Source organism: Mastigoproctus giganteus, chromosome 2, assembly GCF_048544385.1.
Source record: "Mastigoproctus giganteus isolate SK-2022 chromosome 2, ASM4854438v1, whole genome shotgun sequence".
Lineage (NCBI taxonomy): Eukaryota > Metazoa > Arthropoda > Arachnida > Uropygi > Thelyphonidae > Mastigoproctus > Mastigoproctus giganteus.
In genome coordinates this window covers 50,827,667-50,854,347 of record NC_143576.1, presented here as the reverse complement: position 1 = coordinate 50,854,347, position 26,681 = coordinate 50,827,667, and the positions used below count along the sequence as shown (strand labels likewise).

The 26,681-nt window shown below is 38.6% G+C and overlaps 1 protein-coding gene across 1 annotated transcript in view; it reads right to left on the bottom strand.

The window, feature by feature from the left end:
* mute (gon-4 like protein muscle wasted) overlaps positions 1-26,681 on the bottom strand; it is a 1,102,179-nt gene that overhangs the window by 553,967 nt on the left and 521,531 nt on the right. Inside the window, exon 16 of the mRNA XM_090389940.1 lies at positions 2,847-3,006. Coding sequence (XP_090246066.1) covers positions 2,847-3,006 — 160 coding nt within the window. The remainder of the gene's footprint in view (positions 1-2,846; positions 3,007-26,681) is intronic.

The window sequence follows — 26,681 nt, the reverse complement described above, 5'->3', positions numbered from 1 at the left end:
AATGGTGGGCCTTAAGCACCATGACATTGCTGCCAGGTTTCTTTATTTGCTTTAATAATACAAATCTTTGTAATTATCAAAGAATTTTGCGCCATCACTATCCTGTTATACATTGCTGTCATCACAACGCTCCACATAAATGATGATCGATGGGCCTTTCAGATTGCAGTTCACCCTTGAGCTTTGGAAGGATCTTGCATACTATACCTAGAGGTCTAGTATGGTATGCAAAATCCTTCCAAAGCTCAAGGGTGAACTGCAATGCATAGAGGTCTAGTATGCAAGGACGTAGCCGAGTGTCAGGAGTGAGAGTGCATAGCACGCGTTCCTTGAGTGACCGGGAGTTCAAGCCCGTGACTACTAAATACGATAAATATTCGTATTGACGATTTATTGTAAACTCTACTGACTTGGTTGTCGTGCCGGAGTATAAACAGAAATTATTATTATTTTTTTTTTTTTATTTTTGATCTTGGGTACTATACCTAGAGATTTAGTATGCAAGATCCTTCCAATCATACTAGACCTCTAGGTCTAGTATGATAGTATCCATACTTGCATACTAAACCTAGGGGGTCTAGTATGCAAGTATGGTCTTGACCCATACCATAAACGAAATAAATGTCATTAGCTATCCTGTTTTACACCCAACAGTGGCTTCCTTGAGTCCTTAAACCCATCTCAATGACACTCTCAGTGACTTTTGCACCTCCACCGTTCAAAACATAGCATCATTCCAAAATGCTCCCAGGTGAAGCAATGCCATTCTGGTTACTTCACCTGCTACTATGTTATCTGTTACACCTAAATAACCGGCGCCTCCATAGCCAGGTGGGAAGGAGCAGCAGTGTGTAGCACACGCTTCTTGATTAGACCGGGGTTCGAACCCGTCACCACCAAATACGGAAAGGTCAGGGAATGACCATCGCATATCCCGGAGCAATATGGCCTTAGTTGCTAATGCTCCTAAAAAAAAAAAAAAAAAAAACTAAATAACCTGGTACCCAGCATAGCCCTGTAATGCATTTTGACTTGCTACATATGTTATTAATTATCTAATATGCTGGAGTGCAAGGTGCTTTGTGAATATAATGCCAGTTCTATTGCTTATAGTTTTGAAATGTTCAAATGTTACTTGAATTGCCCATTAGCTCTCTGACATGATCACTACACCACCCCATCTTCAGTATTCATTCATGAGGAATATTTTTCTGGGATCATTATAAATAAAGTCAAACTCCTGTACATTCTTTTAATAAATGACATACATACTATGCAGTGGTAGTGATATTAAGTGAAATTTGTTTCAAAAGAAAATGCAATTTAACATAACAATAGATGCAATTTAACATAGCAATAGAATCACATAACTATAACCTAAATGAACCTCAGTTAAGCACAGAACTTCAATTTCTCTTCAGAGCAAATGGTATGTCACCTATGGATAATATGCAAAATTGTCTTTCTTGCCCTTCCATGTGTTTTTACAAGTAGGGATTTTAAACTGACTATACAATGGAATGGTCTTATTGCAAACACCAGAACCAAGTTTGCTTTCACAACAAGTTTTCCTCTTATTGCACTATTAAAACGTATCACATCATTGAAAGGCAAAGCACCATTTATTTACAAGAGACCATTTCATATCTGAGACTGGATGAATAGGTCCTGAAAATATGCAGTCATCTCAGCATCTCATCTTTTAAATAAATGGCAAATTAATTGTTTTGTGATGCTATTTGTTTAAAAGCAGTACAATACCAGAGCAACTCACTGTGAAGGCAAATTCTGCTAGCTTGGAGTGAGAAGCATTATCCAAGCAGTTTACAACAAAAACATGAAAGAGTAAGAGTCAAACTAACATCACATAATTTCAACATGGGCAAACAGTTTTATCCATTTCATAAGGTTCATGTTATTATTATTATTATTATTATTATTATTATTATTATTATTATTATTATTAGCCATATGGTGCAAGGAAGCCTGAGGCTTATGCTGCACCAGGCAAAAAAAAAAAAAAAAAAAAATTTCTGAATTTACCCAGAGAGAGAGAGAGAGAGAGAGAGAGAGAGAGAGAGAGAGAGAGAGAGAGAGAGAGAGAGAGAGAGAGAGAGAGAGAGAGAGAGAAAAGTAGAAGGGAATCACCAAGAAAGATAAGAATGGTGATATCCAGCTCAGGACCCTGGGTGTGGCTAGGCCCATACTCACCAGAAGAGCCCCCAGGGGTAATTTCTAACTGCTTAAATTTATACTCTGTGCAATAATGCTATTTGAACAAAGGATTGTGTGGCATAAAGCTGCAGAAGACAGATATCACTCAATTGAACGCTGTGCAGATGAATTTCAGTATAAAAGAAAGTATGAATCAGAGCTGTACTACTCAATATGTTCTACGTTGAAAATAATATTAGTAAAATAATAAGAGGAGTTTACCTCAATATAGTGCGTAGAACACTTCCGTATGATCCCTCCAGAAATAAAAACGGAAAAAACAAAAAAATCGACAACTTACCGGTACATTAGAGTCTGGACTCTAATGCACCGGTAAGTTGTCGATTTTTTTGTTTTTTCCGTTTTTATTTCTGGAGGGATCATACGGAAGTGTTCTACGCACCATATTGAGGTAAACTCCTCTTATTATTTTACTAGTATAAAAGAAAATAAAAGATGGATGGGAGAGAATGCTAAAAGGAATGAAAAATCTTGTTTTCCAGGTAAATATAAGCGAATAAAATCCATCTACGTATGATAAATGAGGAATTGAGAGTGAAAAGATGATATTTAATAATGATATAAGTCAGAAAAAGAACTATTTTAATAAAATTTATTTTATTGAAACTTACCTTAATAGGATTTACTACAGAAGATTTAGTGTTCTTCATATTTTTAATACGCAAGCGTATCTGCTTTTCACTTTTTGTGGGAAGCAAATAAGTATGAATTAACTGGATATATGGCATGTGATCCAAAGGAATGAACTCTTCTAAACCAAGTGATATTAAGCTGCAATATAATATTAACAAATTCTAAAAATGACAAAAAACTTTCTGTTACAGTAATATAATTACAAAAATCACTGAATATTATCTAAGTATTATCTCATATAATCTTATATATTGTTTCAATGATTAAAAAAATCCTAACTAGAATGGAATAAAGTTCATTCCAACATAACCATGAGTCATGATCAGGATTCCAAAATCTTAGAAACAACCATCAATACAATAAACATAGCACTTTCAACTTTAATGTAGTTATTTTTATTCACTGACACTAACACTTCAACAAGGGTACATTCTAATATCATGCTGTCACAATGCATCAGGATAGACACTATACGGAATAGCAACAATTTGATAATTCATAACATCAGAAATCTCTACCACAAACTTCTTGACAACCAGTTTCCACCTGCTTATCTTTATTACCATATCAATAAAGCACTCATTATCATCAAACATAAGAAATTGATTAACCACCTACTTGATACCATAATATAAATGCAAGCTGATATTCTACTGCCTACAGGCTTGTACATATTGTGCATAATATACTCCCAGCCTCTTTGGTGTCTTCATAACTGGCATGCTTACAAGTTAGTGCAAATGCATCAGATGTGCTCGCAGCTAACTACTAAATACTAAAAGATTGGCATCATTATGTATATCTCATATAGCATTATGTATATCTCATATTGTGAATACCTTTTACTAACTACTATTTAGCATTTAGTTGCAAGCAGATCTGATGCATTTGCACTAAATTGTAAGAATGTTAAATCACTACACAACTTGAGGCTTTTGCCCTAAAATGTGATGTAATTCAAATTACTACATAACTGACTTAAACATATGAAATACACTCCAATAACTATTTTCAGGGTACTACTATAGGAATGGGAAAAGTAAAGCTGGACTGCGTGAGGGTCCACCAATTTCCCTCTTATTCCCTTTCCTACTATTCTATAGTTTTATTTCTCACGAGCCATTAGGTTTACCAAAAGCAATATTGAGATACTATTTTTTCTGCTATTACATACTTTTCTTGCCTATGTAAAGTTTAGCAACTAGTTATGCTACAGTGTAAGTCTATTATTTTTCTTTCTATTTTTGGGCATCCTACTTCATATGTTTAATTCCAATTTCTCAACACACATTTTCATAATTTAATATTAATTTACTGTCTCTGAATTTTGACACACAGAGTTGTTACGGTATACTGCTACTATAAATACATTCACACAGCTGTGGCTTCACACCTCTGCAATTCTGATAGTTTCCTCTGTTTGCATATCACATTGGAGTCTGAGTTATATTTGATTTCCGCTTTCCTCTTTGCTTTCCACCTCTGTCGGGTCAGCCATAAAACATACGTATGCTTTTTCCGTGCTCATCTTTACCATTAGGCCCAACTTCCGTTACCACTAACTTTAAATTGCTTTGCTGCAGCTACTCTACCTAACATACATTTCATATCAGAGATAGAGGCCCTACTTCTTGCTTTCTTTTCTGTGATTTTGATTGTTGACCATTGACAAAAACGTTGAAATCATAATTTTTTTCAGCATTAGGAACTTCTTATTTTTTCTTTATCTTTCCATAGTTCCATTTCACAGCTCATTTCCTATCCTCATCCTCTCAATCAACTAACTTATATATCCATTGTGATTGTTGGGTATGGTTTGTATTGGGGTTTAGTGGTGCATGGACTACATGGGTCATAATGCACCAGTTCATTTGGTATGATGTGTTTCAGAGGTTTTACTTTGGATTTAAATTGTTCCTTTTAACCTAATTCATACTTAACTGGGTTAGTCTGTTGCTTATGTTTACTTCCTTATAAGAGATGGTATAAATTAATAGCTTTAAAGAAGGTGAAAACATTTGTGAAGTCATCTTTATTATTCAAGAGGTTCATTAGGGTAATGGTGTGATGTGTCCTATAAGTATCTTTGAATTTGGATTTTGAATTTGAATTTGTGTTTAGATTTTACTGATGCAAAGACTACTTCAGCCATACTGCAACTATCATAGTATTTAATACTAGTTTTATTGGCTTCTATGGAAGCAGTTAGAAATGGTTATATAAACCTATTCATTTCAGAAAAGAAAAATTCTATAAGGTTTGAATTTTCACCTATGTTATGGCTAAGTGACAATTCCTGTAAGTTTGAGGTGAATGAAATTAGACGAGAGTTGTTATACAAGGTGCATTCCAGGAGTATGTGTTTTATTGTGAGTGACCTGTGGCAATGTGTACACTGTGGAGAGTCATTATCTGAAAACAGGAATAGATGGGTCAAATGAGTGTGGCCTATTCAGGCTCTGGCCAGGACTACCTCTTCTTGTCTATTTGTGCGGAAATAGGAGGCCCATAATTGTGGTACAGGTTTAATTTAAAGGAGTTTGTTATGTATATGCTTTTGCCACTGAAGTGTCCATTATTCCTTATATATATTTCATACATGCATTTTGTAATCACTGAACGGGCCCTGAATATTCATTGGGGCTGTGCTGAATGAATGCTTGGCAGCAGCATCTGCAATTTCAGTTCCTGGTATTCCAGCATGACCTAAGATCCAGCAGAAGACACCCTTTTGCTGATGATCTCTGAGATGAATCAACTCTGATCTGATGAGCTGTAGTAATGAATGAGTAGGGGGGGGGGAATCTTTTGCATTGCTAATAGGGCACTTTGCAAGTCTATGTAGATTATGCTCTTTTCGATTGAGAGATGGAAAATGTTTTCCAGAGCAAGCTTTATGGCATAGAATTCACTTGTGTAACTACTGCATTCTGTTGGAAGTGATACAGAAATGGTAGTGTCGTGGAATACTGCTGTGGCACCTGTTCCACTCTCGGACTTCGAATCCATCAGTATATATTTTACCGAAGTCAGGATAACATATTTGTTTGATGTGCAGCTGTTGGATGTAAATATCCATTAAGGAGTGTTTACCCCACTGGTGGAAATAATTGTCACAAGATGGCATGATGACAGACCATGGAGGAACGTGATCTATGGGTTCTTGGTGGACTTTACTGAGTTATATATTCCAGGTTTCTGCTAGTTCCATTAACCTAATACCTTCAGGCCTAGTTGCTCATGGTTTGTTTCTATAAAAAGGTGGTGAGTTGCAGTTCATTAAATATTGACCAATTAGGATGGGTCGACTGGCTTTGGATCTTGTTGCGTAGTTCAGTAATAACATCTTTCTTCTAATCTTTGGAGGAGCTTCATAGGAGCTTCTACATACAGACTTTGCACTGGAGATGTTCTGAACGCACCTAAGTCAATTCTAAGAGCTGAATGTTAAATAGCGTTGAGGCGAGATAAAGCACTTTCTCTAGCAGAATCGAAGACAGGCGTGCCGTAATCCAGTCAAGATCTGATTATGGATCTATATAAGTGAAGTAAGGTGTAATGGTTGTTACTGATAAGGCTCCGAGTATGTAATTTTTTTTGACAAGCTGTCCGGAGATGTCAATGTGTTTTTGATAGTTTAACTTGCTGTCAAAAATTAAGCCAAGCATCGAATAGTATTTGCTATTCGAATAGGATGGTTATCTAATTGAAGTTCAGAATCAGGATGCATTTTACATATGGTACAGAAGTAAATGGCAGTCGATTTCTGGCTGGATAGTCTGTTTCATCCAAATCTGGATCCGATTTATTGATATCTGCAATTGTCTCTCAATATAGTTCATGTTTTGAGAATGGAGAGTAGCGCTGAGAATGGACCCTTGAGGGATTCATTCTTCCTAGACAAAGTTTTTAGAGAGAGTTCCCCGATAACGAACTTGAAAGGATCTTCGTTGTAAGAAATTTTGGATGAAATATAGTAAAATATCCTCTCAGGCCAAGAGAATGTAGATCCTTTAAGATGCTGAAATGCCATGTGGTGTCAAATGCTTTCTCAATATCCAGACAGACCATAACGAGATTCTCCTTTTGATTAATACATTTCTGAAGTTTGCTTCGGCTTTAATCATAAGGTCCAATGGTCATTGATTTTTTCTGAACCCAAATTGATTATTATTGATCAAATTTTGGGAAAAGTCAGATGGCGATGAATTATTTTTTCGAGGGTTTTGCTCAAGCAGCTGGTAAGTGAAATTGGTCTGTAGTTATGAGAAACAGAATAGTCTTTACCAGGTTTTGGGATAGCCAGTACGTAGGAATGATGCCCGCAATTCGGGAATGTACGTTCAGTGAAGATTCGATTGAAGAAGATCAGCAGTGACAAGTGTGATTTTGGATCTAAATTTTTGAGCATTATATAAAATATCCCATCAGGGCCAGGAGCACCGTTCTGTGTGGTGGTAAGAGCATGCTGCAGTTCAACTATGGTGAAAGGTTGATTATATGTAAATGCACATTTGTCAGTGAAATTCAGTTTGGATTTTTCAGTTACATCTTTAATTTTTTGAAATGATTGGTCATAAGCAGTTGAGGACAACTGAGAAAATACAGATCCTAGAGCATTTGCGATTTCCACAGGGGTAGAGAGTTCCTGTCCATTCCAGTTAATTAGTGGAGTAGATGTTGGAGGAAATTTGTCATTTAATAGTTTTATCTTGCTCCAGATCAGTCTGATGTCTGTATTAACTGAGGAAGTGAATTTAATCCAAGATTCTTTTTTTTCCTTTTCGTCTGATATAACGGGCTCTTGCTCTAAGTCGCTTATAATTAATAAGATTAGAAGTGGATGGATGTTTGTGGAATTGATTCCATGCTTTGTTTTTCTCTTTTTTTGCATTGTTGCACTCTTCATTCCAGCAATAATTTCATTTTTGCCTTATTCTGACTTGGTATTGTGGAATGGCACTGGTTGCAGCTGTTAGAATTTGGTTTGTTATTTCAGTAACATGGTTGAGAGAAGAGCACTGTATGATATGGTTGTTGAAGGAGACAAGCCTGCTTTATATTTTATCTAGTCAGCCTTTGAAAATTTCCATTTTACTGGGTTATCTCTTGGTGATGAACAGGAAGTTTGAAGTATGCATATTATTGGGAAATGATCGCTGTTGTGAGGGTAATTAAGAGTTATCCAGTCGATACTTGGGTTGAGCACTGGAGAGCAAATGGAAAGGTCTATTGTGGAGGTTGATCCGGTAGGAAAATGAACATAGGTAGGAGAGCCAGTATTCAACAATATTAAATCCTGTTTGTCAACAATATTAAATCCTGTTTGAAGCTGGGGGAACCCCATAATGGGTCATCATCATCAGCCATTTTCAATCCACTGCAGGATGAAGGCCTATCCAGCAACTTTCCAGTTCCTTCTGTTTTGAGCACTGGACATCCATTTACTACCCACAAACTCATGAATTTCATCTATCCATCTCTGCCTTTGTCTTCCAGGTTTTCTTCTAGCTCCTCTTGGATACCATTCTGTTATTTTCTTAGTCCATCTGTCATCATGTCTTCGAGCTATGTGTCCTGCCCAAGACCATTTTAGTTCTTTAGTTTTGATAAGAATGTCCTTTACTTGAGTTTGCTGCCTAATCCATGTGTTTCTCTTCTTATCTAACAGTCTGATTCCCAATATGATTCGTTCCATTCTTCGCTGTGTAGTTCTCAGCTTCTCTTCCATTCTTTTGGTGAATGCCCAAGTTTCACATCCATAAGTCATGGTGGGGAGTATACATTGGTTCATTATTTTATGTTTCAGACAAACTGGGATATTGCTCTTCAGTATGTGACTATATTTCCTGAATGCTATCCATCATAATTTATTCTTCTCTTGACTTCCAGCCATTTATTATTATTACAGCTAATAACTTGTCCCAGATAAGTATATGACTCCACCTTTTCAATTACTGCTCCTTCAATCATTATTTCCCTTTCTGTGGCATACTTGTTCATCATTACTTTTGTTTTAGCCATATTCATCTTTAGTCCAAAATCCTTACTAACTGTGCATAACTGATTAAGATTTTCCTCTAATTCTTTGGGATCGTGGTTTATGACCACAATGTCATCTGCAAATCGTAAACGGTTTAGGTACTCTCTGTTCGCATTGACTCCTTTTTGCGACCAGTCTAATCTTCTGAAAGTTTCCTCAAGGGCAGCAGTAAACAGCTTCGGAGATATTGTGTCTCCTTGTCGAACTCCTTTCTCAATTTTAAATTTCCTACTGTCTTTGTCTAGTCTAATAAAGGAGGTAGCACTCTCGTATATTTTCTTCAAAATCATAATATATGGGGTATCAATGCCTTGTCTTTCCAGTGTCCGAAACATTGCCTTATGCTGTATGGAGTCAAATGCCTTTTCATAATCCACAAATGCCAGGCATAATGGTGTTTTATATTCATTTGCTTTCTCCATAAGCTGTGATATTACATGAAGGTGATCCATAGTTGAGAATCCTGTCCTAAAGCCAGCTTGCTCTTTCGGTTGATTCTCATCAAGTATTCTTTCTAATCTGTTAGTAATAACCCTCGTGAACAACTGGTAGATGTGGGATAACAAGCTAATTGGTCTATAATTTCCAATTTCTGATTTATCTCCTTTCTTATGCAGCAAAACTATGATTGCATTATTCCACTGCTTAGGCATCACACCTTTTCTAATGCACTTTGTGAACAGCCTTGCCAGTTTTTGTGTTATGTCTCTTCATCCCAATTTTAACAACTCTACAGTAACTTCATCTTCCCCCGGGGCTTTCTGATTCTTCATTTTCTTCAATGCATGTTCTACCTCATCAGGAAGAATATTGGGTATGTCGTATGTGTTGCTACTTTGCAATCCATCTTCCCCACTGCTGGCACCATTCCCCTGCTACATGTATAATTCTCTATAGTAGTCTTCTGCTATTTGAATTATGCCTTCTGTGCTGTTTATAAGTACACCATCGCTATTCTTCAGTTTCAGTATCATTTGTCTTTCTGTATTACTGCTCATGGCTGCTGATTTAAATCCTTTGTTTTCCCTTAATGCTTGTTCTACGTTTCTTGTGTTAAATCTTCTTATGTCCTCTCTGAGTCTCTTTCTAAAGGCTTTGCATAACTCAGTATACTCAATTTTCTCCCTATCAGTGTTTTTCTTGCTTTTCATTTGTCGTCTTCGGTTCATCATGACAAGTGTTTCTTGACTAATTTTTTCTTCTTTGGATTTCTTTTTCCCTATAGGTTTCTTGGGCTTTATCACTTTCAAAAAGTTGTAATATTCCTCGTCAATATCTTGGTCCTCAGCAGTCTGCAGAAGCTCAAGCTTGTTCTTAAGTTCCAGTACATACTGCTTTTTCTCCTCTTCTGTTATCTCAAAGACCTTTGTATTATTTACTCGAGTCAGTCTTTTCCTTTCCTTTCCTACATCTATATCAAGTGTACATCTTACCATTCTGTGATCACTTCCAACATTTACCTTATTCAGGACGGTAACATCATTCACAATATATCTTCTGTTAGTGAGGATGAAGTCGATTTCATTAGTTGTTAATCCATTTGGACTCTTCCATGTCCACTTTCTGTTCACCCTTTTCTTGAAAAAAGTGTTCATTACTGACAGTCCTTGAGATTCTGCGAATTCCACAAGTCTTTCACCTCTTTCATTTCTTTCACCAATTCCAAAATTTCCTATAGTTCCCCTTTCTGCACTGTTTTGTCTTTTTCCAACCTTAGCATTGAAGTCTCCCATAATAATAGTGTAGTGGGTTTTCTGCTCATCTAGAAGACTCTCAATTTCGGTGTACATTTCTTCAACCTTTTCATTATCATGGCTCGATGTTGGTGCATAAATCATTATAATCTTTAGCCTGTATCTCTTAGAAATCTTGAGCATTAGTCTTGACACTCTTGGTGATGTACTTTTGAATTCCAAAATGTTGTTTTTAAAATCTTTATGGACCAGAAACCCAACTCCACCTTCACTCCTTTCACTGTTTCCATTGGTGTACAGCATATTTCCACTTGATAAACTTATAAGTGATTCATTTCTTCTTCTTGTTTCAGCCAAACCGATGATATTCCAATTCACATTTTCTAATTCCTTTTCCAGCTCTAATATCCTGTCTTCACCGATGAGTGTTCTTACGTTAAAACAGGCCAAGTTCAGTTTCCGTGCATGGCAGCCTGGTTGTACCCAGAGATTCTTAGCACCCTCTGCTTCCACTCTAATCCTCTTGCTGCAGTAAGAGGGAGAGTGAAAGCTGCTGGGGACTGAGGGCCATTTGTTTCGTCGTGCTTTCATATTGCTGGAGGGTTTGGTCTTTTCCTCTTCACGCTGACCAGGTGTCTTGAAGAGAACCACTCTACACGTTCGTTGCCACCTAAGTGACGTAACAAGGCTTACCATCGAGAAGGTGTGCATGAGTGGATTTTAGGGAGGCAGGCCAACTGGACTTCTCCTAAATCTTCTGTAATAGAGAGATATTGGATCCATTAGTGTTTTAGGCTGAGTGTCTGATAACACACAGGATACCTGTTCCCCTCTAAGCCCATAATGGGTGGTGAGCATTAAAGTCACCTAGTAGACAGAAGGGAGGTGGTAGTTGCAACAAAAGATCTTCGATTTCCTGAATAGAATATGGAAGATAAATTGAGACCAATGTAACAGTGATTCCAATTACTATGCGTGTGGCAATAGCTTCTAAGGAGGTTTGCAATGGAATGCTTCTGGAGGGAACTGTTGAGTCCAACAGGATGGCTACTCCTCCATGAGTACTATTAGTGTCGGATCTATCATGTCTGAAGATAGTGTAATTTTTGACTGTAGGAGAAACTTGGGGCGTCAAGTTGGTTTCTTGTAGGCACATGGCAACAGGATAGAAGCAGTGAATTAGTTCATTGATATCATCAATATTGCTGATATCAAAACCTCTACAATTCCATTGAATGATGTGTTCCATTATTTGGTTTTGTTTGTGGAAGATGTATCTGAATGCTTTTTATAAGCTGATTGTTTATGACGGTCTGGTTTTGATTTTTTCGTTTTGGGAAAAAGTGGGACATCCTGATTCATTGCTATTGTCCATATCATCTTCTGCATGTATTTCTATCAGTTCTTCTTGGCCGATAGTATCATCTGTATCCATGCTTGTTAGGCATGATTCTTTCACCTCAACAGGATATGATGTTTGCAAATTTCCTACCACCTGACAATGCGGAGGTCTCTGGGATGGAATTGTGAGTGGTGTATTATTGCTTCTGGTCTACCAAATTTGGTTTAGATGGATGCTGGACCAAGAGTACTGATCAAGCTCAGTCTGATATTGATATTTTTGGAGAGATGGATACTTTTGTCAGACATGCCACTGATTCGTGTTTATGAGTAGTAGAAGCATAAGTGCATTTTGGTATATTTAAGTTTTTTCGCTTCTTGGTAAGAGACTATTTTCAATTTCATATTTTTGTATTTTTTTTCCCTATTTTCCGTAGTTCACAATCTTTGGAGTAAGCGGGATGCTTGCCACTACAATTAGGACAGTGGTGTTGGAGCCTTGCATTCTGCTTGTGTGTGATTTTTGCAGCCGTAGTTTGGACATACAGCATCTCCATGGCATGCTGTCTGAGAATGACCAAACTTTTGACATTTATAACATCTAAGCGGATTTGGGATATATGGCCTAATGCAGTACAAGTAACTTGCTTTGACAGAACCTCGTAGATTTGGGGTACTGAAGGTTAAGATTATGTTTCGTGTAGGAGTTAAGTTGCCGTCTTTCCTGATCATGATTCGTTTTACCTGACACACATTTTGATATTTTAGCTCCTGGAATATTTCTTCCTCAGAAATGTTTAATAGATCCCATTTGGAGATCACTCCCCTGGAATAATTCAGTGTGTTGTGTGTGGGGTGACCTGAATAGGTATTCCAATTAAAGAAGTTAGTTCTAATAGTAACTCAATGTCTTGAGTGAGATGTCTCTATTAGTAAATCTCCTGATTGGAGACATTTGGTGAACCAGCAGCATTTTCTAGGTATTTCTGGATGATGAAAGGGGAGAGCTTGCTCATAGGTTGGAATGACAAAGAATGAACTATGAGGAAAGCTGGAGATTCCTGCTTCCTTGTGTCCTTTTTAAGTCTCTTTGAAAGAGGGAAGTCATGGTCGGTGTCATTGTCATGTTGACAGCACTTAGGCTCTAAACGTGGAAATACATCAGTTTCGATTTCTGCTCCTTTTAGCCCTGAGGGATGGATTTTCCCCCAGGTTACCGGCCCCGCCACATTGAGGCAGGAGCTGTGCCACCAGTGACCAAGAGGATACTGAAGTTAGTAGAGTGGTTAGTATTTGATATGAAGACTAAGGAAAGAAAGGTCAATTCCCTTTCTGGGTTCTTATTTCTGACTTTGCAAGCAAAGAACCACTTGATGTGAACAAAAGAGGAGAAAATCACACAAGAAAAGAAATAAAACTATATTGTTTTCAAAGAGCATTCTATAAATTGCACAAAGAAAAACACTTGGCACTCAGGGCCTATCTTTGATAGCTTGTTTGCATTCATTTGCATAAAGGGGGACAGTCTATTAATATGTGTTGGACCGACTGGATAGTGTCACAAGTCTGGCAGTGGCGATTCTTCTAATTGCAACAAGAAAGAGTGCGTAATATTGGTATGTCCGATTTTTAGTTTAGCCAGTACAGTTTCTTCTTTTCTTAACTTTTGTGTGCTAGAAACCCATTTATCAATAATTCAGCTTTATTTGGTATAATTTGTTTGCAATTTGCTGGTTCCAAGTTTCTTTATGTGGCAACTGGCAAGTACACTGTATCACGAGCTTGTAATTGGAATATGGCACTGATATATCTTCTCCAATCTGCAGTATCGCTTCTTTTGCTGACTTGTCTGCTGCTTCATTTCCAGCAATCCCTGTGTGTGTATCCTGGGATCCAGCAGAAAAGTGTATCATGTTCATTTCTGGTGCAGTCAGTTAGTATTTGTTGTATATGCCAAAGGATTGTATGTTTGGGTGTACCTATGGTAACATGGCTTGCAAGGAACTCAAAGAATCTGTATATATCACAATTCTCATGTAACTCTTATCTTGAACATGAGTTAAGGTTATTTTTATTAGGTATAATTCTGCCATGTATATGCTGCACTCTTCTGGTAGTTGTGTTAAAGTAATATCTGGGAATACAGCTGCTGCTCCCAATAAAGTGTGTTTTCGAGCCATCTGTGTATATTGGAATATAGTCAGGAAATTGAAGTCTGTGCACTGTATGTAACTGTTGAAAGATTGTTGCAGGTATTGCTTTTTAATTTAATTTTTGAAAGGAGGAGTCGTATATCGGGATATGCGAACCCCATGGTGGAAGAGAGTGAACTGGCAGGTGTGCTACACTGTCTATATTAAGATTATATACTCCTAAAAAGTCTTGCATTCTGATTCTCAGGGGGTCAATTTGCTTGTTGGCGATTCTGGTAGATATTTCTGCAATGGGGATCAAAGAGAGTCTCCCAAGTAGGGTGTCCAGGCATAGATTTTATTTTAAATGTATAATCCAATGCCAGTTGTTGTTGTTGCCTAAGAGTTAAAGGTGGTTCATTAGGTTCAGCATAGAGACTATATATGGAAGAGGTACGATAGGTGCCACATTATGATGAACGGGTCCAGCCATTTCAGAGCTCTTTTCCGTGCTGAATTGTATATTGGGGCTCCATAGTCCAACTTGATCTAATTACTGCTTTGTATAGGTTTAATTTATGCACAAACATCGAGCCATGATGATGAAGGGGTTGAAGAAATGTACACCGAAATTGAGTCTTCTAGATGAGCAGAAAAACCACTACACTATTATTATGAGAGACTTCAATGCTAAGGTTGGAAAAGGGCAAAACAGCACAGAAAGGAGAACTATAGGAAATTTTGGAATTGGTGAAAGAAATAAAAGAGGTGAAAGACTTGTGGAATTTGCAGAATCTCAAGGACTGTCAGTAATGAACACTTTTTTTTTCAAGAAAAGGGTGAACAGAAAGTGGACATGGAAAAGTCCGAATGGATTAACTACTAATGAAATCGACTTCATCCTCACTAACAGAAGATATATTGTGAATGATGTTACCGTCCTGAATAAGGTAAATGTTGGAAGTGATCACAGAATGGAAAGGTGTACACTTGATATAGATGTAGGAAAGGAAAAAACTGACTCAAGTAAATAATACAAAGGTCTTTGAGATAACAGAAGAGGAGAAAAAGCAGTATGTACTGAAACTTAAGAACAAGTTTGAGCTTCTGCAGACTGCTCAGGACCAAGATATCAACGAGGAATATTACAACTTTTTGAAAGTGATAAAGTGCAAGAAACCTATAGGGAAAAAGAAATCCAAAGAAATAAAAATTAGTCAAGAAACACTTGTCATGATGAACCAAAGACGACAAATGAAAAGCAAGAAAAACACTGACAGGGGGAAAATTGAGTATACTGAGTTATGCAAAGCCATTAGAAAGAGACTCAGAGAGGACATAAGATTTAACATAAGAAAAGTAGAACAAGCATTAAGAAAAAACAAAGGATTTAAATCAGCAGCCATGAGCAGTAATACAGAAAGACAAATGATACTGAAACTGAAGAATAGTGATGGTGTACTTATAAACAGCAGAGAAGGCATAATTCAATAGAGAATTACACAAGGAGCAGGGGAATGATGCCAGCAGTGGGGAAGATGGATTGCAAAGTAGCAACACATACAACATACCCAATATTCTTCCTGATGAGGTAGAACATGCATTGAAGAAAATGAAGAATCAGAAAGCTCCGGGAGAAGATGAAGTTACTGTAGAGTTGTTAAAATTGGGAGGAAGAGACATAACACAAAAACTGGCAAGGCTCTTCACAAAGTGCATTAGAAAAATTGTGATGCCTAAGCAGTGGAATAATGCAATCATAGTTTTGCTGCATAAAAAAGGAGATAAATCAGAAATTGGAAATTATAGACCAATTACCTTGTTATCCCACATCTACAAGTTGTTCACAAGGGTCATTACTAACAGATTAGAAAGAATACTTGATGAGAATCAACCGAAAGAGCAAGCTGGCTTTAGGACAGGATTCTCAACTAGGGATCACCTTCACGTAATATCACAGCTAATGGAGAAAGCAAATGAATATAAAACACCATTATGCCTGGCATTTGTGGATTATGAAAAAGCATTTGACTCCATACAGCATAAGGCAATGTTTTGGACACTGGAAAGACAAGGCATTGATACCCCATATATCATGATTTTGAAGAAAATATACGAGTGTGCTACCTCCTTTATTAAACTAGACAAAGACAGTAGGAAATTTAAAATTGAGAAATGAGTTTGACAAGGAGACACAATATCTCCAAAGCTGTTTACTGCTGCCCTTGAGGAAGCTTTCAGAAGATTAGACTCTTCGTAGAAAGGAATCAATGTGAACGGAGAGTACCTAAACCATTTATGATTTGCAGATGGCATTGTGGTCATAAGCCACGATCCCAAAGAATTAGAGAAAAATCTTAATCAGTTATGCACAGCTAGTAAGGATTTAGGACTAAAGATGAATATGGCTAAAACAAAAGTAATGATGAACAAGTATGCCACAGAAAGGGAAATAATGATTGAAGGAGCAGTAATTGAAAAGGTGGAGTCGTATACTTATCTGGGACAAGTTATTAGCTGTAATAATGATAAATGGCTGGAAGTCAAGAAAAGAATAAATTTTGAATGGATAGCATTCAGGAAATATAGTCACATACTGAAGAGCAATATCCCAGTTTGTCTGAAACGTAAAATAATGAACCAATGTATACTCCCCACCATGACTTATGGAAGTGTGTGTGTGTCTGTGTGTGTGCGTGTGTGTGTTATGGAGGTTTAATGGCGCATAAGCTGCTGGGGCTATAATGCGCCTATTCATAGGAAGCTGTTAAAAACAAATTTTTGTTATAATAACTTGATTTTTGTTAAAGTGGTTTTTCAGAATTTATGGTATAGTCCAATTTTTTTCATGAAAGAGAAAAATTCATTGATATTTGCTTCCTCGCCAATAATATGATTTAGTGTCATTGGTTCTCGCAGATTTCTCAGGGAAGACAGGAAGGATGTTCTTTCTTGTTGATACTGTGGGCAGTCAATTAGAATATGTTTCACTGATAATTGAGTTAAACAGTGTGGGCACTAAGGAGGATCCTCTCCTGTGAGTAGATGCAGGTGAGTGAGATACGTATGTCCTATTTGTGCCCTTGCAAGTACCACTTCTTCTCTTCGCACTGTTTTGGTGCTAGTGTGCCAAAGCTTTGGGTGTTGTTTCAACTGATAGTTTATTATTTGTTTGGGATTGCCATAGATCTTTCCACTGCGCGAGACATGCTGTTTGTATGATGCGATTGTAGTCAGAGGCTGGAACATGGACGGAGGTTAAATCAAATGTTGATGGATTTTTAGCAGTTTTGTCAGCGAGTTCGTTCCCCTTTATCCCCGAATGTGCTGGGATCCAGCAAAAGGTCACTGATTGATGACGTTCTTCTATTTGCAATAGGAGACTTCTGATTTGATCTAACACAGGGTGAATCTCCTTGTAGGAGGAATGTTGTATTGCTGTAATTGAGCTGAGCGAGTCCGTGTATACTATGTATTTTACAGATGGGTAGCGATTCAGATTTTCTAAGGCTAATTTTATTGCATGGAGTTCTGCTGAAAAGCTGCTATACTGAGCTGGAAGAGCAGACGAAATTATTGAAGAAGGAAATACTGCCGCTGCTCCTACCGTTGAATGTGATTTGGAGCCATCAGTATAGATCAGTAAAAAATCAGTATATTTTTGAATATGGCTTGCATGGAGTTGTTTCACATTGATTATTGGTAGGCGATTCTTTCCCCATTCGTGAAGATAAGTATCGCAGGTTAATTGAAGAGGCAGACTCCAAGGTGGTTGAGAGTAATCCATTACTTGTTGCCTGTTGAAAATTGTAACATTCCAACTCTGTGTTATTTCAATTAGGCGTAAGCCTGCTGGTCTTATTTTAGTGGGTTTGTTTCTATAGAGATTTTGCAGTGGTGGATTAAAAAGGTATGGCTCGACAGGATGCTGCCAGCAACTTTGTATTCGGGCTGCATACTTAAGAAGCAGCGTTTTTCTGCGGAGATAAAGAGGTGGCTCATTAGCTTCAATATATAAACCATAAATAGGAGAAGTCCTGAACGCACCAAGTGTAATCCGCAATGGGTGGATTACACTTGTGTAATCCGCAGTGGGTCGGAAAACTGCTAGCTAGGGGGGAGACAAAGACCAATAGATTGACAGTAGCCACTGGCAGAGGTGAAAGAGATTCTTGCACTGCTTCTATTAGAATGAGCAGAAGCCTGAAAAACAAGATGCATGGTATTTCAGAGACTGTTGGGAGCCATTGCGGTACAAGTAAACACATGGGTTGTGTTAGGGTAGCTAAGAATAGAAACAGGTGGAGGTATACTTGCGTGTACACCAATGCTAGGAGTTTAGTAAATAAATTTGATGAATTTGAGGTATTGCTCCAAACATCGAAGGCAGATATTGTTGGGATATCAGAGACGTGGTGTCACACAGATATAAGGGATGCAGAACTGCAATTTGGGGAGTACAACGTCTACAGGAAGGATAGACAGGATAGGAAGGGAGGAGGGGTTATGCTATTAGTTAAGAAACACATAAAAACCAAGGAAGTGAAGCCAGTCGACATCGCTGGACAGTGCAGTGTGGAGTCAGTTCGGTGTGACATAAACATTGGGAGATCAAAATTGAGAGTAGGAGTGTGCTATAGGCCTAATGACTCTGATGAGTATAATAAGGAACTGTACAGGGAAATAGAGTGGGCCAGTAAATCAGAGTGTCTTATAATGGGAGATTTTAATTTCCCAGATATTGACTGGAATTTGGGGGCAGGTTACTCACACACTAGCAGGACTTTTGTGGATTTATGGGATGATTGTTTTCTACATCAGCATGTTCGGGAGGCAACTAGAGGGAGTAATACTCTTGATTTGATTGTCAGCAGTGATTCTTCATGCATTAAGAATCTGCAGATAAATGAACCACTGGGTGGCAGTGATCACAGTGTGCTGAAGTGGGATTTACTCAAAGAGGTAACTACCATTAGGGGTAAAGGGAAGGGTTATTGCTTCCGTAAAGGCGAGTACGATGGACTGAGACAGTATTTAAATTCTATACAGTGGGACCAACTGATGATGTTACCAACAGCAAATTCAAAATGGGAAGCATTCAAAGAACTTATCTTGGAAGCTACTAGGCTTTAGATACCAACTAAGAAATATTGTTCAAGGTTTAGGCCAAAATGGATGTCAGATGAACTAATGAGGCATATGGCAGAGAAAAAAATGCATGGGATACATACAAATTAACACATGACACAGAAGCCTATGATAGATACAAGTTGATATGCAACCAAGTTACAAAGGAGGCTAGGCAGGCGAAGGCAGATTACGAGAAATCCTTGGCAAGGGATGCAAATAAAAACAGCAAAGAATTCTTTACTTATGTAAACTCTAGAAGGAAGGGGATGAATCAGATTGGTCCACTTGATATTGATGGGTTCAAGTGTTGATGATCCTGCTCAGGTAGCTAACAAACTAAATGAATATTTTGCATCGACATTCACACATGAGGAGTTATTCAGCGAGGGGAATGCCAGAGGTGTATTCAACTCTAGCAGTAAGCTACAGAATCTTGAAATAACTGGGAGTAAAGTGGAGGAGAAACTGTTGAAGATAAACACAAGAAAGGCACCCGGGGTGGATGGGATCTATCCAGTTATATTAAAGGAGGCAGCAAAGGAAGTAAGCAAACCCTTAGCCATAATTATGAGAGCTTCCTTGGACTCAGGGGAGGTACCCATAGACTGGAAATGTGCAAATGTGACCCCAATTCACAAAGGAGGATCAAAGGCTGACACAAGTAATTATAGACCTGTGAGCTTAACTTCTGTTCCAGGAAAATTAATGGAGGCACTGGTTAAAGAAGCACTGCAGGATCATTTAGACAAGACTTCAGTTATAGCCCAGACACAGCATGGTTTTGTTAAGGGGACGTCTTGCCTGACCAACTTGATTGGATACTATGATGCAGTCACAAAAGAACTGGATGCAGGGAATAACTTTGATATTATATACTTGGATCTTAGAAAGGCTTTTGATACTGTTGCACATGGAAGACTGCTACACAAATTGGAGCAGTGTGACATTGGAGGCAAATTGCTGCTATGGATAAAGGGGTGGTTGAGGGGGAGAAGACAGAGAGTGGTAATCAATGGACACTGCTCATCGTGGACTGATGTTATTAGTGGAGTCTCTCAGGGCTCAGTGTTGGGTCCATTATTGTTTTCTGTATTTATAAATGATATTGGTGATGGTATATCGGGCTTAATGTCCACGTTTGCAGACGATACAAAGGTTGGCAGGGTTGTCAAGGACACTACTGACACTATGCTGCTGCAACAGGATCTGGAAAGGTTGAGCAGATGGGCTGAGAGGTGGCAAATGAAGTTTAACATTGACGAATGTAAAGTACTACACATGGGAAACAGCAACCCCAGAGCAACGTATCAACTCTGTGGTACTACACTGACAGTGGTAGAGTATGAAAGGGACTTGGGGGTGGTTGTGCAGGCAGATATGAAGTTCTCTGAGCAGTGCAGACGGGCTGCAAGAGTAGCTCATGGAGTATTGTCAATGATATACAGGAATTTTTCCAGCAGGGATAAGGAGGTGATTATTCCATTGTATAAGGCGATGGTCAAGCCACACCTAGAGTACTGTATACAGGTCTGGAGGCCTCATTTCAAGAAGGATGTAGAGCTGCTGGAACGAGTACAGAGAAGGGCAACAAGATTAGTGAATGGAACAAAGGGGTGATCTTACGAAGAAAGGCTTAAGTTTTGCAAATTACAGTGTCTGGAGACTAGGCACCAGCGAGGTGATCTGATAGAGGTGTATAAAGCCTTGAATGGTTTAAGCATGCTCAATGCTGATGGGATTCTTCCTCTAGCTCAGAAAAATCACCTGAGAGGGCATAAATTCAAATTGAGGAAAGACAGATGTAGGACAGACGTGTGGAAATTTGCCTTTAGCCAGCGGGTGGTTGGTTGGTGGAACAGACTTCCATCCCTTGTGGTGGAGGTTGATAGCCTAAATAAGTTTAAGGCTCAGCTGGACAGGAATTTTGAACGAACAGAGCGGTGAAGTGGAAGTGGTTTTTTTTTTTTTTTTTTTTTTTGGCTGATGCTGCATAAGCTTGCTTTCTTGCATCAAATGCCTCTACTAATGCTAATGCTAATGCACTATGCTGTATAGGATCTAGCCATCGTAGTGTACTCTTTCGGGCAGAATCATAGAGTGGAGCACCATAATCTAATTGGGATCTGATCAGTGATCTATATAAGAGCAGCAAAGATGTACGGTCTGCTCCCCAAGACAAGGCAGATAAAGCTCTTAGTATGTTTAGTTCTTTGAGGCAGGAATTACGTACAAACTTAATGTGCTCAAGGAAATTTAGTTTCCTGTCAAGGATTAAGCCTAAGAATCTGATGTTGTTAGTCACTGGAATGGTAAAGTTTGATCTATGAAGTTCAGGATCTGTATGTATTTTCCTTTGATTGCAAAAATGGATGGCAACAGTCTTCTGCTGTGATAGACGATAGCCATTTAACCTTGCCCACCTTTGGACTTTATTCAGAGATATCTGCAGTTGCCATTCAATGGATCTCATGTTCTGAGAATGGCAAGAAATACAGAGATCGTCAGCGTAAAGGTAGGTCTGAACAGCATTTGGAAGTTCTTTTGTGATGGAATCGATTCTAAGGGCGAAAAGGGTTGCACTCAGTACAGACCCTTGTGGCACTCCTTCTTCCTGTGAAAATGTCGCCGAAAGCGAGTTGTGATATCGAACTTGGATTGAACGATTCTGAAGAAAGTTCCTAATGAATATAGGCAGGTTGCCTTGTAAACCAAGAGCATAAAGGTCACTGAGAATGCCACAATGCCAGGTTGTATCAAATGCCTTTTCTATGTCTATGGGCGCCTCCGTAGCCAGGTGGGAAAGAGCAGCAGTGCGTAGCAGACGCTTCTTGATTAGACCGGGGTTCGAGCCCGTCACCACCAAATACGGAAGATGCGGAAAGGTCAGGAAATGACCACCGCATATCCCGGAGCAATATGGCCTTAGTTGCTAATGCTCCTAAAAACCAAATAACTAACTTCTATGTCTATGGAGACCATAACTAGATGTTCATTTTTTACAAAGGCATTACGAATTGCAGACTCAGCTTTGATCATGAGATCTAAGGAGGACCTGTTCTTACGAAACCCATGTTGGTGATTACTCATTAGGTGTTCTGTTTCGATGATCCAAACAAGTCGATTATGGATAATTTTTTCAAGTAATTTACCCAGGCAACTGGAGAGGAAAATTGGTCTGTAACTGTACGGACTGGTAGGATCTCTTCCAGGTTTCAAAAAGGCAAGAACTGCTGCATGGTGCCAAGAGCTGGGATAAAAGTTTTCCAGAAATATTCTGTTTTAGTAAATCAGCAGTATTTAAGTTTTTGTCACCAAGGTTTTTTAACATGATATAAGATATTCCATCTGGCCCAGCGGCACTGATGCGTGTTGTTTTAATGGCATGTAGAAGTTCAGAATATTGAAGAGGCTGGTTATATGGAAGGGAAACTGAGGTTCGAAAGTTGATGGCACGTTGTTCAGTCGTGATCTTTATTTTCTGGAAATCAGGAGAGTAATTTGATGCCGCAGAAACTTCGGCAAAAGTTTTAGCCAAGGCATTTGCTATATCTTCAGGAGCAGAGAGTTCTTGCCCATTCCACGAAAGAATTGGCGAAGGGGTGGTTGGAAATTTGCCAGAAATCTGCCTAATTTTCTTCCATATTAACCTGGAGTTAGTGTTTCTATTTATGGTAGATGTAAACCGGATCCAAGAATTCTTCTTGGCTTGCCTCTGAATGAGACATGCTTTTGCCCTTAATTTCTTGTAGTTGATAAGGTTATCTGTGGTTGGGGATTTACGAAATAAATTCCATGCTTTATTTTTTAACTTCTTTGCATTTGTGCATTCTTCATTCCACCAATAGTTAATGTGCCGTCGGAACTGGGTATTCGACAGTGGAATTGAACAGTTAGCTGCAGATAGTAGTTGTAAGTAATATAATCTGTGGCTTCATCTATCGACTGTGTTTTTATAAATTTCTCATCCAGATTGACAGCTGACTGAAATTTGGCCCAGTTGGCTCGAGAGAACTTCCATTTCTTTCAGGGTTTGGCTACTGGCGGTGGTGCAGTGAGCAAATCACAAATAATCGGAAAATGATCACTGCCCATGGGATCGTCCATAACAGACCATTCCATGATTGCATACAGAATAGGGGAGCATATCGAGAGATCGATTGCAGAAGTTTGTCCAGTTGGCAACTGTATATGAGTACGTGCACCGGTATTAAGAATGGTAAGGTTTTGCTTATCTATCAAGGTTTCAATCAGTCGTCCATGCCTGTCCAATTTAGTAGATCCCCATCCCCATAAGGGATGGTGGCCATTGAAATCCCCCAGGAGACAGATAGGGGAAGGTAGCTGTATTATCAGGTTTTCAAGATCTTGGTAAGAGAAGGTATGACTTGGTGGGAGGTAAATTGATACTAATGTTAACTCAATTTGTGTTACCAAACGTACAGCAATGACTTCAATTTCAGTTTTCAAAACAATTTGCTTGGTTGGGGTATTTGAACTGACCAAGATGGCCACACCCCCACGAGCAGAAGTTGAAGTATTACGATCTTGTCGGTAGATAGTATAGTTCTTTATGCTGGCAGAAATTTGGGAAGTTAAATAGGTTTCTTGTATACAGAAACCAACTGGAGAGTAGCGGTTAATTAAGTATTGAATATCGTTAAAATTGCTTTGAAATCCTCTACAATTCCATTGAAGAATATAAGGCATTATTGGTGTTTAGTAAAAGAAGCTGTATCTGACTGTTTTTTTGATGTGACTGTTTTATGGCGTTCAGGTTTTGGTTTGTCTTTTTTGAAAAATGGCCGACTGATGTCCATATCTTCTTCCACATGTATTTCTAAGACTGGGTCTTCCTGTCTGGATGAGTCAATTGTATCCATGGATGTGTCTTGAATATTCATTTTCATGTTTGAACCTCGATTATTTGATGCTGCAGCAGCAGCAGCATTTGTTGGAGGAGTAAGAGAAGGAGATTTCGCTGGTACTGTAAGAGCAGTATTGCTTGCCTGGTTCAACTGTTTCGGGATATTGAACTGTTGCTGGGACAGAACAGAACAGTTCGTGCCCAGTCAGAGATTGAGTTGTTTGAGCGGACTGTAACATCAGTCTGGGTGGCCACTGATTGATATTTTTGTGCGACACTGGCATATGTACGTTTTGTAATACTGGGTGCAATTAATTTTCTCGCTTCTTGAAAGCTTATTTTATTTTCAATTTTATACTTCACAATTTTCTTTTCAGTTTTCCATCTGTCGCATGTCTTAGAATACGCGGGATGGTTTCCTTTACAGTTAGGACAGCTCATTTCTGTTGCTGAACAGTCATTTTGAGTATGATCGGTGGACCCACAGTTGGGACAGACTGGGTTTCCTCTACATGCCGTTTGAGAGTGGCCATACTTTTGGCACTTATAGCATCTCAATGGATTAGGGATGTAGGGTCTACTGTGGCAAAGAAGATAACCTGCTTTTATGGAAGAAGGTAGGTTTGGGGTATTAAAAGTGAGTATAATATTCCTTGTAGGTGCCAGTGTGTTGTCCTTTTTAATCATGATTCTTTTAACTGCAATTACATTTTGCTCCTGAAGTTCTTGACATATCTTCTCCTCCGAGACATTCAGTAGGTCCCAGCTGGATATAACACCCTTAGAAGTGTTCAGGGTACCATGGGGAGAGATTTTTACCGAAATTCCAGCAAAATTTGTAACTTTTAGTAGATGCTGCGAATGTTTCCTGCTGATTGTTTCTATTAGTAGATCTCCTGATTGCAGTCGCTTGACTGTTTTAGGAGATCCTGCAAGACTTTCGAGGTGTTTCTGAATAAGAAACGGAGGCAATTTGGTGAGAGGCTGATCCGTAAGTGAATGCATGAGAAATGCAGGAAAATCTATGTTTGAAGAGTTGGTCTTAAACCTCTTCGTTGAGACATGTCATGTTCATTTTCTATGTCTGGCCGAGAGCTTGTCGGCTCTAGTGGAGGATACGTATTGTGTTCCATAATTGCTCCTTTTGGCCCTTGGCAGATTAACTGTTCTGCCAAGATTTCCAGCCCCGCCACGGGGAGGCAGAGAGGTGCCTGGTGTGACCAAGCAAGAAGTAGTAGGGGTTAGTAATAAATATATAAGAAATAAAGAAAGGTGACTTTCCTTTCTGGCTCTGTAAAGTACTTTTTTAACAAGAGCTGCTACTGAAAAAATAGATTATTTTAAGGACAGGAACGTAAAAGAACTATAATATCACTTTTGGAAAATCACTCTTTAAGCACAAAGAATTCACTCAGTCACAATCGCTTGGCACCCGGGGCCACTTATGGAAGTGAAACTTGTGCACTCACCAAAAGAATGGAAGAGAAGCTGAGAACTACACAGCGAAGAATGGAACGAATCATATTTGGAATCAGACAGATAAGAAGAGAAACACATGGATTAGGCATGGAATGGTAAAGGACATTCTTATCAAAACTAAAGAACTAAAATGGTCTTGGGCAGGACACATAGCTCGAAGACATGATGACAGATGGACTAAGAAAATAACAGAATGGTATCCAAGAGGAGCTAGAAGAAAACCTGGAAGACAAAGGAGGAGTTGGATAGATGAAATTCACGAGTTTGTGGGTATTAAATGGATGGCCAGTGCTCAAAACAGAAGGAACTGGAAAGTTGCTGGATAGGCCTTCATCCTGCAGTGGATTGAAAATGGCTGATGATGATGATAGGTTTAATAAGGAATATCTGTCTGCTCCCCATGCTGTTGATGAAAGGATTTTAAAGTATGTTCAGCTGTTTTGTACAGGTTTTAGGTAGCTCCTGGATGTGCTCCACAAACTGAGTTTCTTATCTAAGATTAGCCCAAGAAATTTTGCTTTTGGCTGCATTGGTATATACTGGCCTTCCAGTTTTAATTCAGGATCAGGATGGAGATTTCTTTTGTGGCAGAAATATACACATTGTTTTTTGTGTTACAGTCTGAATCCGTTATCTAGTGCCCACTTACTTACTTTATATTGTTGATTGCGCATTGTAATTGCCTCTTCATTGTTCTCATGTTCTGGGACTGACTAGAGATACTAAAGTCATCGACAAAGTGCATGTGAGACTAAAGAAGTTGATTTGTGATCAAATTAATCTTTATGGCAAACAAAGTTCACTCAAGACTGATCCTTGTGGGCCACTTTCTTGTTGGTAGATTTTGGAGAAAGGAGTTTGTATTTTGACTTGGAAGGTTCTGTTCATGAGGAAGTTATGGATAAACATAGGAAGATTGCCTCTGAGTCTAGTATGGTGCATATCTCTTAGGATCCCATATCTCCAAGTGGTATCATAAGTTTTTCAATGTCAAAAATATATTGTAACCATGATCTGATAAATGCATTTCTGATGCTGGATTCTATCATGACTAGGTGGTCTAGTGTAGACCTGTGATGTCTAAAGCCACAGTGTGTAGAAATTATTTTCTTCTAAATACCATATCAATC